At 51.9% G+C, this 14,679-nt stretch overlaps 1 protein-coding gene across 1 annotated transcript; it reads left to right on the forward strand.

Annotated features, from left to right (window-relative positions):
* Nucleotides 1-1,210: 1,210 nt before the first annotated feature.
* Nucleotides 1,211-14,393, forward strand: Rab11b (RAB11B, member RAS oncogene family). The gene is made up of 5 exons (XM_005371719.3): nt 1,211-1,412; nt 11,456-11,651; nt 12,283-12,476; nt 12,769-12,849; nt 13,391-14,393. The coding sequence occupies exons 1-5, from the start codon at nt 1,373-1,375 to the stop codon at nt 13,534-13,536; spliced, it is 657 nt and encodes a 218-aa protein (XP_005371776.1). The 5' UTR covers nt 1,211-1,372; the 3' UTR covers nt 13,537-14,393.
* The last annotated feature ends 286 nt before the right edge of the window (nt 14,394-14,679 follow it).

Consider the following 14,679-nt stretch of genomic DNA (forward strand, 5'->3'; position numbering starts at 1 on the left):
TTTTGTAGACCAGGCTGGTCTCGAACTCACAGAGATCCGCCTGCCTCTGCCTCCCGAGTGCTGGGATTAAAGACGTGCGCCACCACCGCCCGGCGTAACATTTTTTTTTTTTTTTTGAGACAGAGTTTCTGTGTAGCTTTAAAGCCTGTCCTGGAACTAGCTCTTGTAGACCAGGCTGGCCCCAAACTCACAGAGATCCACTAGCCTCTGCCTCCCGAGTATTGGGATTAAAGGCATGCGCCACCACCGCCCAGCGTGGTAAACATTTTTTAATCCGTGTGGGGGGGGCAGAGGTAGGTGGATTTCTGAGTTCTACACTGCAAGCTCCAGGCAAGCTGGAGCGACACAGTGAGACCTTGAGCTCCGAATAAAACAGGGAAAGAAGTTCAAAGTAATCCATAAATACATAGTAAGTTTGAAGTCAACCAGAGCAACATGAGGTCTTGTCTAAAATAAGAAAACCAACCAGGCGGTAGTGGCACACACCTTTCATCCCAGCACTTGGGAAGCCGAGACAGGCAGAACTCTGTGAGTTCGTGGCCAGCTTGGGCTACAGTGCGAGTTCCAGGACAGACTAAAAAAGCTACAGAAAAACCCTGTCTCGAAAAACCAAAACCAACCCCCTCGACCTCCCCACCCCAAAAAAGGAAAAAAAAATGTGATCTGATCCACATCACTAATTCCAGTGCAGCCAGGGTTACATAGTGAGACTCTTCCCTAAAAAAGAAAGGAAAGCCATGAATAATGGTAAAAAGAGAATTTGTCAAGAGGGACAGATAAAGAAGTATAGGATCCCCATTTGTTTTGAATGTACTGACATAAGCTTTAGGTTTAAACAAAGAACTGGGTAACTGTAACCCCCTCGCATATATACCCGGAAATGGTCATTTTGGGGGCTAGGGTAAGAGGCCAGAGCAGAGGCACTGACCTATGATATCATCAAGACGTCAAAACCCTTCACATCAGCTGGAGGGAGCTCAATTTCCCTTCCCCTACAGGTCTGCTGGAAAGCCCAGTCTGAATCTAGTTCCCCATTGGTTACGCACTCCATCAATCCGCTTCATTGTTCAAGTCTTCCGCCCCGCCTTTCTACACCTGCTTCTGATAGGCTGCTGAGTCTGTCAATTCGAAAAGGTCCGCATTCCTTCCGCCTTTCTCCAGGAGACCGAGGGCTAGAAGGGCGGATCCCAGGAGCGTCCCGCCCCTCTGAGCTCGACTCCTGAGTGTGATTGGCTGTCCCGGGTGCCTGTCACCACCACTTTCACCGTTGACTGGCCGTCGGACCGCCGCTCTGCGCGGCGCCGGTTCCGCCCCCGTCGGGTGTTTGTGGTGGGGCTGCGGAGTCGCCGATCCCGCCGGAAGCGCCAGGACAATGGGGACCCGGGACGACGAGTACGACTACTTATTCAAAGGTGCGCTCGGTGCAGTACAGACGGGCAAGGGCGCGGAAGCCGCGGGAGGGCCGCCACCGCGCTGCCGGGCGAGACGGCTCAGGGTGGAGCCCGGGGCTTCGGCGGGGCCTGTCCAGGCTAGGGAGGCGGAGGGAGCCGCTGTAAGCCGAGCTCGCCAGGCTTCGGGCCCGCGTGCCCAGCGTTGAGAAGACGGAGGCTCTAAGAGGCCTACGGACCCCGGATGCGCCGGGGCGGGGCCGGGGCCTGGGGGGGTGGAGCCCCGAGTGGTAGGAGAGGCCGTTGGGGCGGGGCTTCTGGGGGCGGGGCTTCCCTGGGTTTGGCGGGCGGGCTGAGTTGAAAGCAGGGTTACAGATGGGGTTAAGGCAGTTGGAGGAAATTGTGGGCGTGTCCAAGAAGTCTGATTGGTCTGTTAGGGGTGGGGCCTGCCTTGGGGTGGAGCCTAGGTCATGTGCTGGAACCCTAAATTGTGGTGCCTTGGAATTGGGGGGGACGGTACCAGTGTGTGCAGCACTAGTTCAAACTCTGGGTAAGTGATGGAGATGTAGTCCAGCTGGTAGATAGCTTGCCTAGCGGTAGCATGCACAAAGCCCTGGCATTTATCGCCAGCACCGCAAAAGCCTTGAGTGATGGTGCAGACCTTGGGAGGCCTGAATTTGGGAGGCAAAGGTGGGGCAATCAGAAGTGCGGAGGCCAGCCTGGTTTACTGGAACCCTTTCTCAAAGAAAAGGACACACGTGGATGACATTGACCCGGTATGCACACTATCTGAGACTTTATAACAATGATCCCCTTTAATCCTCTATGAGTTTATAAAGTCCATATTATCCAGTAAACAGGTCTGTAGCGGTGCATATCTGGAATCCCAGTACTCAGAGTTGAAGGCAAGAGGATCCTTTTCTGTTTCAAAGCCAACCTGAACCTAGTGAGGTAGCTCAGCAAGTATCGGTGTATGCTGCCAAGCCTGACAACTTGAGTTGAGTCTTGGGGCCTACATGGTGAAGAATCTGCAAGTTGTCCTCTGTCCCTATGTGTACTCCATGTCACATGAGCCCACACACATACATGCACACAAAATAAATAATGTAATTTGGACGGGTGTGATGGCACACACCTTTAATTCCAGCACTCAGGAGGAAGCTGAAGCAGACAGTTCTGTGAGGTCAAGGCAAGCAAGCTTGGTCTACACAAGTTCCTAAGGGTGGAGCAGGTTTGAGCTCAGGACTCTTTGTGGATTTTTGCCACTTAGCACCGGTGTGAGCTTTGGGGCAAGCCTTGCAGCTTAAACCTGGAACAAACAAGTGTCCAACCTCTCTTCAACACATAGACATCCAACCCACAGGAAGAGTTTTCCTACCTGGTGCACGCGCACCCACGTTCCTGAGGTCTTTTATTTCTCTGGTGAGTGTGTTTAGGGATCTCGGGCATTGTGACTTTTTGGTCCCGTCCTATTCTAGAGTCCCCAGCTGACAGTGGCTGGCTGTGAGAGCTAACTCCTGGGTACTCAAGGGACACACTGTTGCCCTTCTGGGAGTGTAGCCTAGTGCTCAAAGCCAGCCTTGGCATCTTGGGATTGTGGAGGTAGCTGGAATAGCCATGTGACAAAAGACTTGTAGGGCAAGACAGACTTCTGCAAAGATAAAGTTACCACATAGTACCATGGGCTGACAGTGAGCTTTGTCCAGACGTGAGACTGGTTAGCAGCTGTTGTTGTTCCTTTGGAAACTACAACTCCCAGACTCCTCCTGGACTATGGATACCTGTGCGCACACCTGCGCACAGGTATGGGACATCCTTCCCAGACACCCTTGCGCTCCCCGTTAAAAAGGCAGGGCCACACGAGGCTCTCTCTCTCGTTCGCCTTTCCTTGTGTGTCCTGCACGCCTCCCCGCCCTTTTGTGTTCCCCTCCCCCATTAAAGTGGACCCACGTGGGAGCCGCTGTGTCGTGTCTGTGTTTGTTCCGCCGTGTGTGTCTGTCCTGTGCCCCGTGTTTTAAGAAGAATAACCCTGTTCTTTAAGAAGAATAACAGCTGTTAGGCTCTAGGTTTCATCTAGAGGCAGAGGACGATTTGAAGGGACTTTGGACCAGAGGACCAGAGATTTGAAAGGCTCTTTAGTTACTGGTGGAACATACTCAAGTCCTGCGTGACAGGGGCCGTCCCCACTCAGCCCACCCTTGAAGAAGCGTCAGGGAGGGCAGGGGATCTTTTCCCTTCAAGTCAGCTCATTCATTATCTGTGGTCATCCCTGCTTGTTTTCGACCTTCTGCTGTTATAAATAGCCTGGCATTGAATGTGTGCCCAAGTCTTCTCTTTGCCCTGTGGGCTGTTTCCTTGATGTGCATTCCCAGAAGAGCAGTTACTAGGTCAGGGGCGATGGAGCTCCATTGCCATTCCTGTTACTTGTCTCCAGAGCTCACTTCCTGGAAACACCAATCAGCTCCTGCAGCAGCTGGCATGGGGAGTGCCTGCCTGCCCTGCCGCCCTCCCCCACTGGCCTCCTTTCCTGGTCTGGCAGGTGCCTTCTTCAGTTAGTTGTAGTAGCTGCCTAACCGCCAAGATCAGCCTCCCACCAATGCTCACCTAGGTCTCCACTCCTTGAGCTCCTCTGAGGACCCTTTAACCTTTGTCCTTGTCATTCAGATTTTCAAGCTCTTAAATTACAAAAGGGAGTGCTAGGGAATTAGAAGGGAAGAGAGCTAGCAGCAAGCAAACTGTCTCATCAATCACATCACTTGCTTGCAGGCGCAGGTCCCCCAGAATGTGAATACTCTGCCCCTGCCAGTGCCTTCTGAGACTCACAGCCCAGAAGCCCAGGCCTACGGCCAGCCAGCCATCAAGACAAGGGTGATGACCTGGTCAGCCTTAGAGAAGTATCTCATATTCAGTGGCAAGAAGATGAGGCCAAGGGCAGTCTAGGCTACATAGTGAGATCTTGTCTCAAGAAAAACAAAACAAAACAAAAAAATCTGCAGTTGTACTAGAAGTATTGACAAAGACTGATCTTGTGTCTTTGTGGCTCTCTCTGATGCCTCACCCCACCCCCAATTCCCTGTGCTCAACCAACCTTGCCTGTCCCCACCTCCTTACCCTAGGCATTGGTCACCGTTCCTTGACATGGAGAGCCACAAGTCTTTGCTTGAGACAGTGGCTGTTCACACACACACGTTTTTGGCAGTCCCATCATACATTGGCTCCCTTAACCTTATGGAGAAGGCCAAGAGGTCCTCAGAGTGGTGGCCACATGCCATTTGTTTTCCTCCATAAATAGTCTCTTCTGCCCCAGGAGCAAGGTTATTTATTTGTGCCTAATAATAGATCCTCAAGTTTATTCACCCAGCATGTCCTCCTGTCAGCCGCTGGCCATTTTCTCAGCTTGCTGGTGAATCCCCAGGGATACTCCCGACTTCTCTTCAGAGGAACGTTAAGTTAGGGGTTCTACACTGGGATCACCTAGGCTCCATCCTCCGACTCCTTTCCCAGAATTCCTAGCCAGTTAGTTTTCAAGGAAACAGGTCAAGTGAGAAGTCCTGGACCCTGCTCTTTGGGTTGTGCCCACCCTTGCCCAAGGACATAGAATGGCTCGATTCCAGGGACAGACAGGGCTAGCACTAGAACTTACCTCCTTCTGCCAAGCACACCAGGCTAGGCACCATGCCTACCAGGCCTGCTATGCAAGTGACTCCCACTAGCCCTGAAGAATGATTGAGGCAAGAATGTACCCCTGTGCCAGTCCCTGGAGTCTGGGATGGTAAGGGTCCACTTCCTAGAGGACACCTTCTTCCCTACACTGAACATGGGAGGCTCCAGGGATGCTTCCCTGTCATGGGATAGGCTGCAGTATCCAGGGCTCCTGAGAGGTGCCAGACCTTTGTTTTTGCCAACTGGGCTTGCCTGCTCAGCACGCCAAATGGCATATCCAGGGGGACCATTTCCTGGCCAGCAAGGCCACAGACTTCTTTGGAAATGCTGGGGGCTGTGTCCTCAAGGTCTTATTATTTTCCAAAGACAACCGATCACTTGTTTTCTTGACAAAGCCATTTTCATACCCATCATACACGCAGAGGCAGCCAAGTCACCACTCTGGTATATCAGTCACCCTGTGCCAGGGATGTCCTGAGCAGCCTAGCCTTCCTGCTGTTCCATGCCTGGGCATGATCTGTGACCCTCAACTTTCTCAGTGGGTAACCTTGAACTGGGAATTAGTCTCTGGGTTGAGTATCCCCAACTGCAGTGGGATTATTGACATTGTGTCTTTCCCTGGGGTTGCTCTGAGAATTTGCTTAAACCTAGGCTCATGAGGCATTTGGGCACAAGCTTGACCCAAGGTCCAGTCCTGGTCACAGTGCAGCTGCTGTGGCCAAGGGTCTGGAAGGCTGTGCAACAGAGGCAAGGCTGAGAGGACAGAGAGGGTGTGAGAGACCCGAGCAGAGCGGGTTTTCCTTCCATGTCGGTCCTGTGGGAAGGAAGTGAGGAGGTAGATGCTGTGGAGAGTGATTCCTGCCGTCCAGCTTGGTCCATGTGGCCCAGGAGCCAGCAGGATTGGGGGGTCCTTGACTCCTTTCTTGTCTCACTTCATCTCTTTCTCTGAACTTAACATGCTTATACTGGTCTCAGGAGGATGCTGAGCCTGTCGTCACATGACTTGTGGACCAGGCTGTATGATACTCTTCTTGGAGAGGAGAAGCCTGAACTCCTGAGGAGTCTCACATACTGTTGGATCTTGAAAACTGAGCAGGAGTTTGTTTTCTCTCCCTGAAGGGTGTCCAGGTGGTAGGCTAAGGTGCACTGGGCTTCCAGAAGTAGAACCAGGACCCCTGAGTTGTATGCCAGCGATAACGGGAAAATGGCAGTCCAGACGTGAGATTGAGATGGAAGGGAAGGGCCTTGTTCCAGAAGTCTGAATTCAGATTCTGCTTAGACAACTTCCCAGACAAGTTGCTCTAGACAGAGGTTGCTTGGTAAATGGAATTGGGAAGTGGGGACAAGTCTGCAGATAAACAAAGGCCTTGACTCCTGCTTTGCCACCACATCCTGATTATAACATTCCTCCTCTGAACCTCAGTTTCCTTTTTTGTAAAATGGGCTGTGTGAAATAGTATATGCTATCTCCACAGCCTCTTTTTGTTCTCCCTCTTGTGAATCTGTTTGTGGGGTTTTGTTTTTTGCTTGTTTGTTGAAGTTGTTTGCTAATTTTGTAGTTTTGTTTTTGTGGGGATTTTTGTTGTTGTTTTATTTTGAGGTAAGATCTCACTATGTAGCTGGCCTGGGTCCTCTTCCTGAGTGCTAGGATTAAAGGTCTGAGCCACCACACCAGGCTCTTTTTTTTTTTAATTAAATAATTTATTTATTATGTATACAATATACATAATACATAATTTGTTGTATGCCTGCAAGGCCAGAAGAGGGCACCAGACCCCATTACAGATGGTTGTGAGCCACCATGTGGTTGCTGGGAATTGAACTCAGGACCCTTGGAAGAGCAGGCAATACTCTTAACCTCTGAGCCATCTCTCCAGCCCCTCCTTTTGTTTTTTTAAGGGTCTCATGAAGCCTAGGGTTTCCCCAGACTCACTATGTAGCCAGGGATGACCTGAACAACTTCTGCCTCCGCCTCCAGAGTAATTCCAGGGCAGGACACTAGGCTTGGCTTTATGCCCACCACACCCAGTTTACTGCGGTGCTGGGGACCAAACCCAGGGCTTTGTGCATACGCAGACAGGCGCTCTACCAACTGAGCCGCATAGCCACTACTGTTTGTCCTTGGAAACAGGAACTCAAAATGTAGCTCAAGCTAGCCTTGAATTTGTACTATAGCCCAGGCTGCCCTCAAATTCATGGTTCTCCTTCTGCAGCCCCCTGAATCCTGGAATTATAGGTATGTACCACTGTGCTTGCCTGAGTCTTATGATTCTTGTGTCTAAAGCACCCAACCGAGAAGGTGAAATGGGTTGGGCTCCCTGTTTTTGCCTCATCTTCACCTGTGCCCTGAGGGGGCTGACCTGGGCATTTTCCCAGGGTGATCCAGGCATGTCTGGGGTCAGATGAGGTAGATGGGGTTTGTTGATTCATTCCACAGACATTTGTTGGCACTTACCGTGTGCCAGGCACTGTGCCAGGCCCGAGGATACAGCAAGGAACAAGGCTGTCCAGGAGTCATGCTTATGAGGCAGACTAGCCACAGGAAAAGGCACGCGCGAACCCGACACATGCGGGTGGCACGAGCTGTGAAGGAGAGCTAGAACAGAGAATGGGGAGGGTCGGGAAAGTAGGATTCTAATAGGTGTGGGGAGGATCTGGGCAGCCAAGGGGCTCACAAAGAGGTGAGGTGGGGGCCAGAGAAAGAATGATTCTGTGTACAGGTCCTGAGGCAGGACTGTGCCTGGTGTGTTGGGGCAGAGCAAGGAGCCCATGAAGCCGGCTGCAGCATGTCAGATACTGAGGAAGGGAAGGAAAGACGCTTCAAGGCATGTAGTGCCATGCCTCGTGGGCCCCAGGGAGGACCTGGGCTTTGATTCTTAGGGACTTGGGAGTCATCATTCTGTCTGTGTCCTGGGCAGACAGTGCAGTGCTAGTGCTCACAGGTGACTTCTTGTGGCTGTGAGGAGTACAAGAAAAGACTGATCCTGTGAGATGGTGGGCTGGCCTTGGGAGGTGGTAACGAGCAGACATCTACGAACACACCATACACTCACACACACAGACACACACACACACACACACACACGCTTTGTCCAGCAATTGAATTCATATAGACAAGTACACACACAGGACTAAGGATGTAGTTCAATTCATGAGACCATGGGTTCCATCCCCAGCATCACATACACCAGTGTGAATTCGTAGGACAATCTAAGTATTTCTCAGCTACATAGTGAATTGGAAGCCAGCCTCAGCCTGAGACCCTATCTCAAAAGAAATGAAATATATATATATTAACCTAGAGTATGAGAGGAAGAAAGGACTGAAGATGATTTTAAGTTGTTGATCTGAGTATCTTCCAAGTTGATTGAATTATTGACTAGGCTAGGAAGGTGGGGATGGTAACCTGGTGAGGTGACCAGGACACTGTATTCTGTTGTGCTGACTTGAAGTGCTGGGGTTCTGTCTGGGGATATAAAGGGGAGGGCACACCAGCCTCAGCCTGGAGAGGGTCACCTGGGGATCCGGTCCTGTGCTCCCTCGTGTTTTCAGGTAGAAGGACAGCCTGCAGCAGTTGTAAGATGGGGAGGCAGTGTAGGGTCAGCAAAGCACAGGAAGAGCAGTGTAGGAGGAGGGCTCTTCCCATGGTGTGCTCCTCACCCTGCTCCACAGGGCCAGTGACTCAGCCTCAGGGCTGTACATCCCTGCCCACACCATGGGGTCCTGATCCCAAGGTGGACGGACGCCCCTTCTACTCCCCAGACCCTGGATAACTATGTTGTTCAGTTTGGGGCCTACGGGGTCCAGGAGAAGTGGAGGCAGAGACAGAAGTATAGATAGAACTTTCTAGGAGTTAGGTGTACAGAAAGAAGAAAATCAGGGCAATACCTAGAGTGGTAAGGCATCAAGAGAGCGTATTCTTAGCCTGGCCTCTTAGTAAACTGTAACACCCGATTTTGTGTTACACCCTCGGTACATTTCGCGCGCCACTGTACTGAATGCGAGTCGAGCAAGGGCCTGGAGATTGAAAAGAACACACAGAGAGACCAGGGTCATTCGAAAGGAGATCAGCCGAATGCCCGTTTATTCAGAATTGGGGGAGTCCGTATCTACCTAACTGCTGCACAAGGATCTCCGCCCAGGCAGGTGGGAAATTACCATATTAACAATGGAGTAAATGCCCTGCAGCTAACCACCAGGCGGGGCAGGGAGAGCACAGAAACACACAGGCAGCTTAATTAGCTGATCATAAACTGTCCCCATGAATGCACCCCAGGAATAAGGGAGACCAGGGCCCTAAGGTAAACTCCTGTAATTCCAGCACTTAGGCAGGGACAGGAAGGTCAGATAAGGAGGGCTACGCCTGAGAACCTGTCCCGCTGTCCTCTTATCTTCCCTCACCCCCACAAAAATATTCTTTTCAGGAGAGAGATCAGAGCAGGTAGGCTGAGCCCCTCAGTGTGGTTGTAGGGAGGGGAAAGGTGCTACATGTTGGGGCCTGGTTCCTCCTGCGAACTCTCCCCAGTGCTTACCTTTCAGACACTCAGTGTGGCCTTGAGCTCAGGCTCAGTCTGTGGTACAACCATGCCTGTCTCTCCTTGGCTGGGATCCTGATCCTGGGTGAATACCCACACCTGCTGCCCCCATGGCTCTCCTGGTAGGCCCACCCTCAGCTGCAGAGTCCCACATCTCTGCCTTCAGGGGCCACAAGATTTCTGGCTAAGGTATCTGCATTGTATTCATGTGAGCACATGCACATGTAGGTACAGAACTGTGAGCACATGCATGGTGGATCCTGGGTCTAAGGACAGCCAGGTTAGTGTTCACTTTACAGCCTGGCACCGGTCAGTTCCACTGCATAGTCCTTGTCTGTTGTCATGCCCTGTGTCATGGGGAGCTTTCACCTGCAACACCTTATCTCTCTGAGCTCTATTGTCCTGATAGCCATTCTGAAATAGATTTCTGTTTTGAGACAATGTGCCATTCTGAAATAGATTTCTGTTTTGAGACAACGTCTTATGTAGCCAGGGTTGCTTCAAATTTGTCTTGTAACCAAGGCTGACCTTGAGGTTTTTTTTTTGTTGTTGGGGGCAGGGCATAACTTTTTTGAGACAGGGTTTCACTGTGCAGCTTTGAATGTCCTGGCACTTGATATGTAGACAAGGCTGGCTTGTTTTGAGTGTTGGGATTAAAGGCATGTGCTATCATGATCTTGGATCTCTGATCTTCCTGAGTGCTGGGATAACAGGCATGTACCACCATGCCCAGTTTATGCAGTGCTGGAGATTAAACCCATGGTAGGCAGACGCTCTGCCACCTGAGCTGCAGCACTGGTTTGCATTGTAGTGATTGGCTCCCGCTTCAAAGGAGTAACACACAGGGCTAGATAGAGACCTTTTCTCCCTGTCATGTTACATGGCCAGCGTTTAGTAAGAAGGAAGTCATACACACTGACATCTGTACCTACTAAAGACATGACAGTGATGGGACCGTCTAGGAGTACCGAGTACAGTAATCCTCACCTCAGGCAGGAATGGTGGCCAGCCCTGTGTAGTCTGCAGCCAGAACACATGTTCCTGCTGCTCATGAAACAGCGGACAAGGGTTTGTTTATCTGAAGCAGCTGGAGAAGCTTGGACAAGGGGAGGAGTATTGTTTTCTATCACTTCAACACCAGATAGACAGACTGTAATAGGTATTAACCCTGCCGAATGCTGGCCGTCCCGTGCCCAGAACAAAGGCACAGTGCCGATGACACATGCTCCGCTGTGCCCCTGGGTACTGCGCTGGCCGGGTCCTGACTCTGTACTCTCATTGTCACCTTGCAAATAGCCTACTGCCTTCTGTTCACACACGTACCCGGAGAGGGCAAGGGTCACTCAGCGCTAGAGCTTTCTGTGGCCATTCTTGACTACTCAGCCGTCAGGCTCTGGGTTGGTGAATCTCAGGCCATCCTCTGTGCAGCGTGGCCTGGGGATGTCCCTATCTCCTAACTGGGACAGCCTTTCTCTGAGGACGAGAGACAGGCAAAGGTGTCTGTGCTGACTGTTTCTTTTTTTTTTTTAATATTTATTTATTTATTTATTATGTATACAATGTTCTGTCTGTGTGTATGTCTGCAGGCCAGAAGAGGGCACCAGACCTCATTACAGATGGTTGTGAGCCACCATGTGGTTGCTGGGAATTGAACTCAGGAGCTTTGGAAGAGCAGGCAATGCTCTTAACTGCTGAGCCATCTCTCCAGCCCTGTGCTGACTGTTTCTGAAGCTTCCATTTCCTGTGTGTTACCAGGGTGTCTGGGGGTGGCAGAAACCAGGGAGCCACCATATAGGTTTTGTGGGTGGATGTGGGAAACATTGGGTGTTCCAGATCCTTACCTCTCCTCCCTCTCGCCCTGCCCCCAAGTGGTGCTTATCGGGGACTCAGGAGTGGGCAAGAGCAACCTGCTGTCACGCTTCACCAGAAACGAGTTCAACCTAGAGAGCAAGAGCACCATCGGCGTGGAGTTTGCCACTCGCAGCATTCAGGTGGACGGCAAGACCATCAAGGCTCAGATCTGGGATACTGCCGGCCAGGAGCGCTACCGTGCCATTACCTCTGCGTGAGTTTAGCCAGAGTTAAGACATGGAGATAGCAGGGGTGTTTGGCCTATGACATGGGAGCTTAGTAAGGGTGTGTAGAGGCTGGACTGGAGTGTGGAGACCTAGATCAAGAAACAGAAGGGTACCCTGAGAGCTGTGGGACCCACAGGCAGACCAGCACTCAGCCTGGGGCATAACCTGGCACTGAGGTTTTTACTGGGTAGACTGAGAGTCTGGCTTAGGCCCTCCATTCTAGTCCAACCCTGCCCAGGCAGCCTACCTGCTTTCCTATCCTGGCATTATCATCTCCTAGCCCTCCAATTGCCGACCACCTAGCCTACCTCTTATGCATCTTTAGCCCCTGGCTGTCCCGTCCCCTCATTTGCTATGCTTTGCATTCCCTTTGGTCCTTCATCTCCACAGGATGCAAATGGTCTGTCCGTACAGGGGGCATTGGCACTTCCACACAGCTGCTATATACTCTCCTTTTGTTGATGGCCTTGGAGTGTCTTCTAGCCTTGAGCCCCAAAACCTTCTCAGCCTCTCCCACTTGTGTAGGGCCTCCTTCAAAGATATGAGGCCACTGTCCCCCAGGGTTCCCATGAGGCTGCTGCCCTGCAGGCCGAGGTTCATGCTGCACCTACTCTGCAGGTACTACCGTGGTGCAGTGGGTGCACTGCTGGTGTATGACATCGCCAAGCACTTGACGTATGAGAATGTGGAGCGCTGGCTGAAGGAGCTGCGGGATCATGCGGACAGCAACATCGTCATCATGCTGGTGGGCAACAAGAGTGATCTACGCCACCTTCGGGCTGTGCCCACTGACGAGGCCCGTGCCTTTGCAGGTGAGCTTGTGGTGGACATGCCAGTCGGTGGGACTGTGCTCTGGAAACCAAACTGATGGGTTCAGAGAATTGTCTACAAGTTGGGTACCCACCTCCTCCAGGGTCAAGGTTCACGGTCATAGTGCCTTTGTTCAGCCTTTGTCCCTGAGCAGTTAAGTTAACCTCTTGGCCCCACCCACTAGCAGCAGTTCTTCTTATATGGTTTAGGCAGGTGGGCAGGTATAGTCCTAGAAAGGGGTGTGGGGAGAAGGCTGTGGGAGCCAGATCCAGGAGACAATTTTCTCTTTTCCAGAAAAGAACAACTTGTCTTTCATTGAGACCTCAGCCTTGGATTCCACCAATGTAGAGGAAGCATTCAAGAACATCCTCACAGGTGGGCCCAGTGTCTGCATGGCTATAAGGATAGTACCCAGTGTGCAGGTGCACTGTAAACCCAGTTCAGACCTTCCATGCCCCACAGAGTCCAGACATATCTAGCCCTTGCTGGCACATGGACACAGAGGTCCTCACCCGAGTGCCTGTGATAGACCCTTTTGGGGCTTCAGGGGAAGGAAGGAACAAGCAGCCTAGGCTAGCTAGGACCAGTTCTGTGACTTGCCCCTGCCCACTTGGCTGTGCCAGGGAACCTCCAGGAGCCCAGCCCCCAACACTGTTTTACCGTGATACAGCATGGTAGGAATTGTCTTTGTTTCCTGTTGCTGTGATAAAATACTCCAAGGTACTTGAAAAAGCTGGTCCCGTTATCACAATGAACACATTGAACACAGTCAAGCATCCCCCTAGATGGTCCTGCCTTTGTCAATTAAGTCATCAAGAGCCCCTATATAGTATATAGGCTTGTACAGAGGCGCTTCTCCCAGGTGATTCTGTCAGGTTGAGGGACACACTGTGCTCACTAAGCCCTCCTGTTGCAGAGATCTACCGCATTGTGTCGCAGAAGCAAATTGCCGACCGTGCGGCCCATGATGAGTCCCCTGGCAACAACGTGGTGGACATCAGTGTGCCACCCACCACCGATGGACAGAAACCCAGTAAGCTACAGTGCTGCCAGAACCTGTGACCACCCTGCGCTCCACCCAGCGTGCGTGCACGTCCTCGGTCCTTGGCCAGCCCCTCCAGTGTCCTCCCGGCCCCTCCCTTGTCCCTCTAGGACAGGCTGCTCCCACCCTCCTCCTGCCAGCCCACTGGCCCAAAAGGAGCAGGAGTCAAGTGGCCTCTCCTGTCCTGCCTGCTTGAGAGAAGCTAGAAGTCCCTTGCTTATGTACTACTCTTCGGTATTGTGGGCATCTTGACAGGGTGGGGAGGTTGGTAGGATGGACAGGGCTTTCCAGAGGTGAGGAAGATGAGTGGAAAGATCCGGCTTCTCCTGTTTTCTGTGACAGACTCCAGGGATCACCTCCTTCCCTCTCTGGCCAGTTGACCCAGCTGGCCCTGCATCCCCACCCCAAACCCTCTCTAAGCTGATACCCGAAGAGCCAGGCATCAGGGGCTGGGCAGGTGGACACTCTGGGCTCTACCTCCTGCCTACACCACCATAGCCAGCGCCAGCACGGCCTCCAGCATTCCCAGGCCTGCACACTCCTGCTCCTGCCTGTAGATTTATGCTGGGAGAAGACCCCCACCCCCACCCTCTCCATCTTCCTCTGCACGCAGCGCTCTCCCCTGCCCGTTCCCCCTTCTCTGTCTCGTCTACCTGTCTGGTCAGGAACCTGTCTGCAAGTGAAGCAATATCTCCGTGTTTTGTATATACAACTGCTCTTGTAGCCTTTGGTTTTTGTTATTGTAGAGAAACACAGATTCTTTATACACTTTGTAAAATTTACGCAAACCCCAGCTCTTGAACTCTTATTCTCCCTGCAGCCCCTGCACTGTTGCCCGTTACTAAAATGTATAAGCCAACTTCTGTACAGAAACCTGCCACTCAGCCTCTGTCTTCTTTCTCTTCACCAGGTGTGACACCTGAGCTGGGGCCCCTTTCCTGGTCCCCAATGGTAGGTTGGTTAGTTGAGTCCCCGCTGAAGGCAGTGGGTAGGCCTGCTGCACTTGCGTCCTAGGCTATAAGAGGAGGATCCTGGGCCCCAAGGAGGGGAAGGTGAGTCCTATGCAAATGGCTCCTATAGTATGGAGGAAGGAAACACTGGCGACCTAAAGTGGCAGCCTTAGTTTAGAACTGTTGAGGGAGAAATACCTGTCTCCCCCAAAT

This window comes from Microtus ochrogaster, unplaced genomic scaffold (genome assembly GCF_000317375.1).
Source record: "Microtus ochrogaster isolate Prairie Vole_2 unplaced genomic scaffold, MicOch1.0 UNK124, whole genome shotgun sequence".
In the NCBI taxonomy this organism is placed as follows: Eukaryota; Metazoa; Chordata; class Mammalia; order Rodentia; family Cricetidae; genus Microtus; species Microtus ochrogaster.

Excerpts from the sequence above, each read along its gene's own strand:
- Rab11b (XM_005371719.3), top strand. The coding sequence starts at position 1,373 with ATGGGGACCCGGGACGACGAGTACGACTACTTATTCAAAG. Across the intron at positions 11,652-12,282 it reads TACCGTGCCATTACCTCTGC|GTACTACCGTGGTGCAGTGG; the intron begins GTGAGTTTAGCC and ends CCTACTCTGCAG. Across the intron at positions 12,477-12,768 it reads CGAGGCCCGTGCCTTTGCAG|AAAAGAACAACTTGTCTTTC; the intron begins GTGAGCTTGTGG and ends TCTCTTTTCCAG.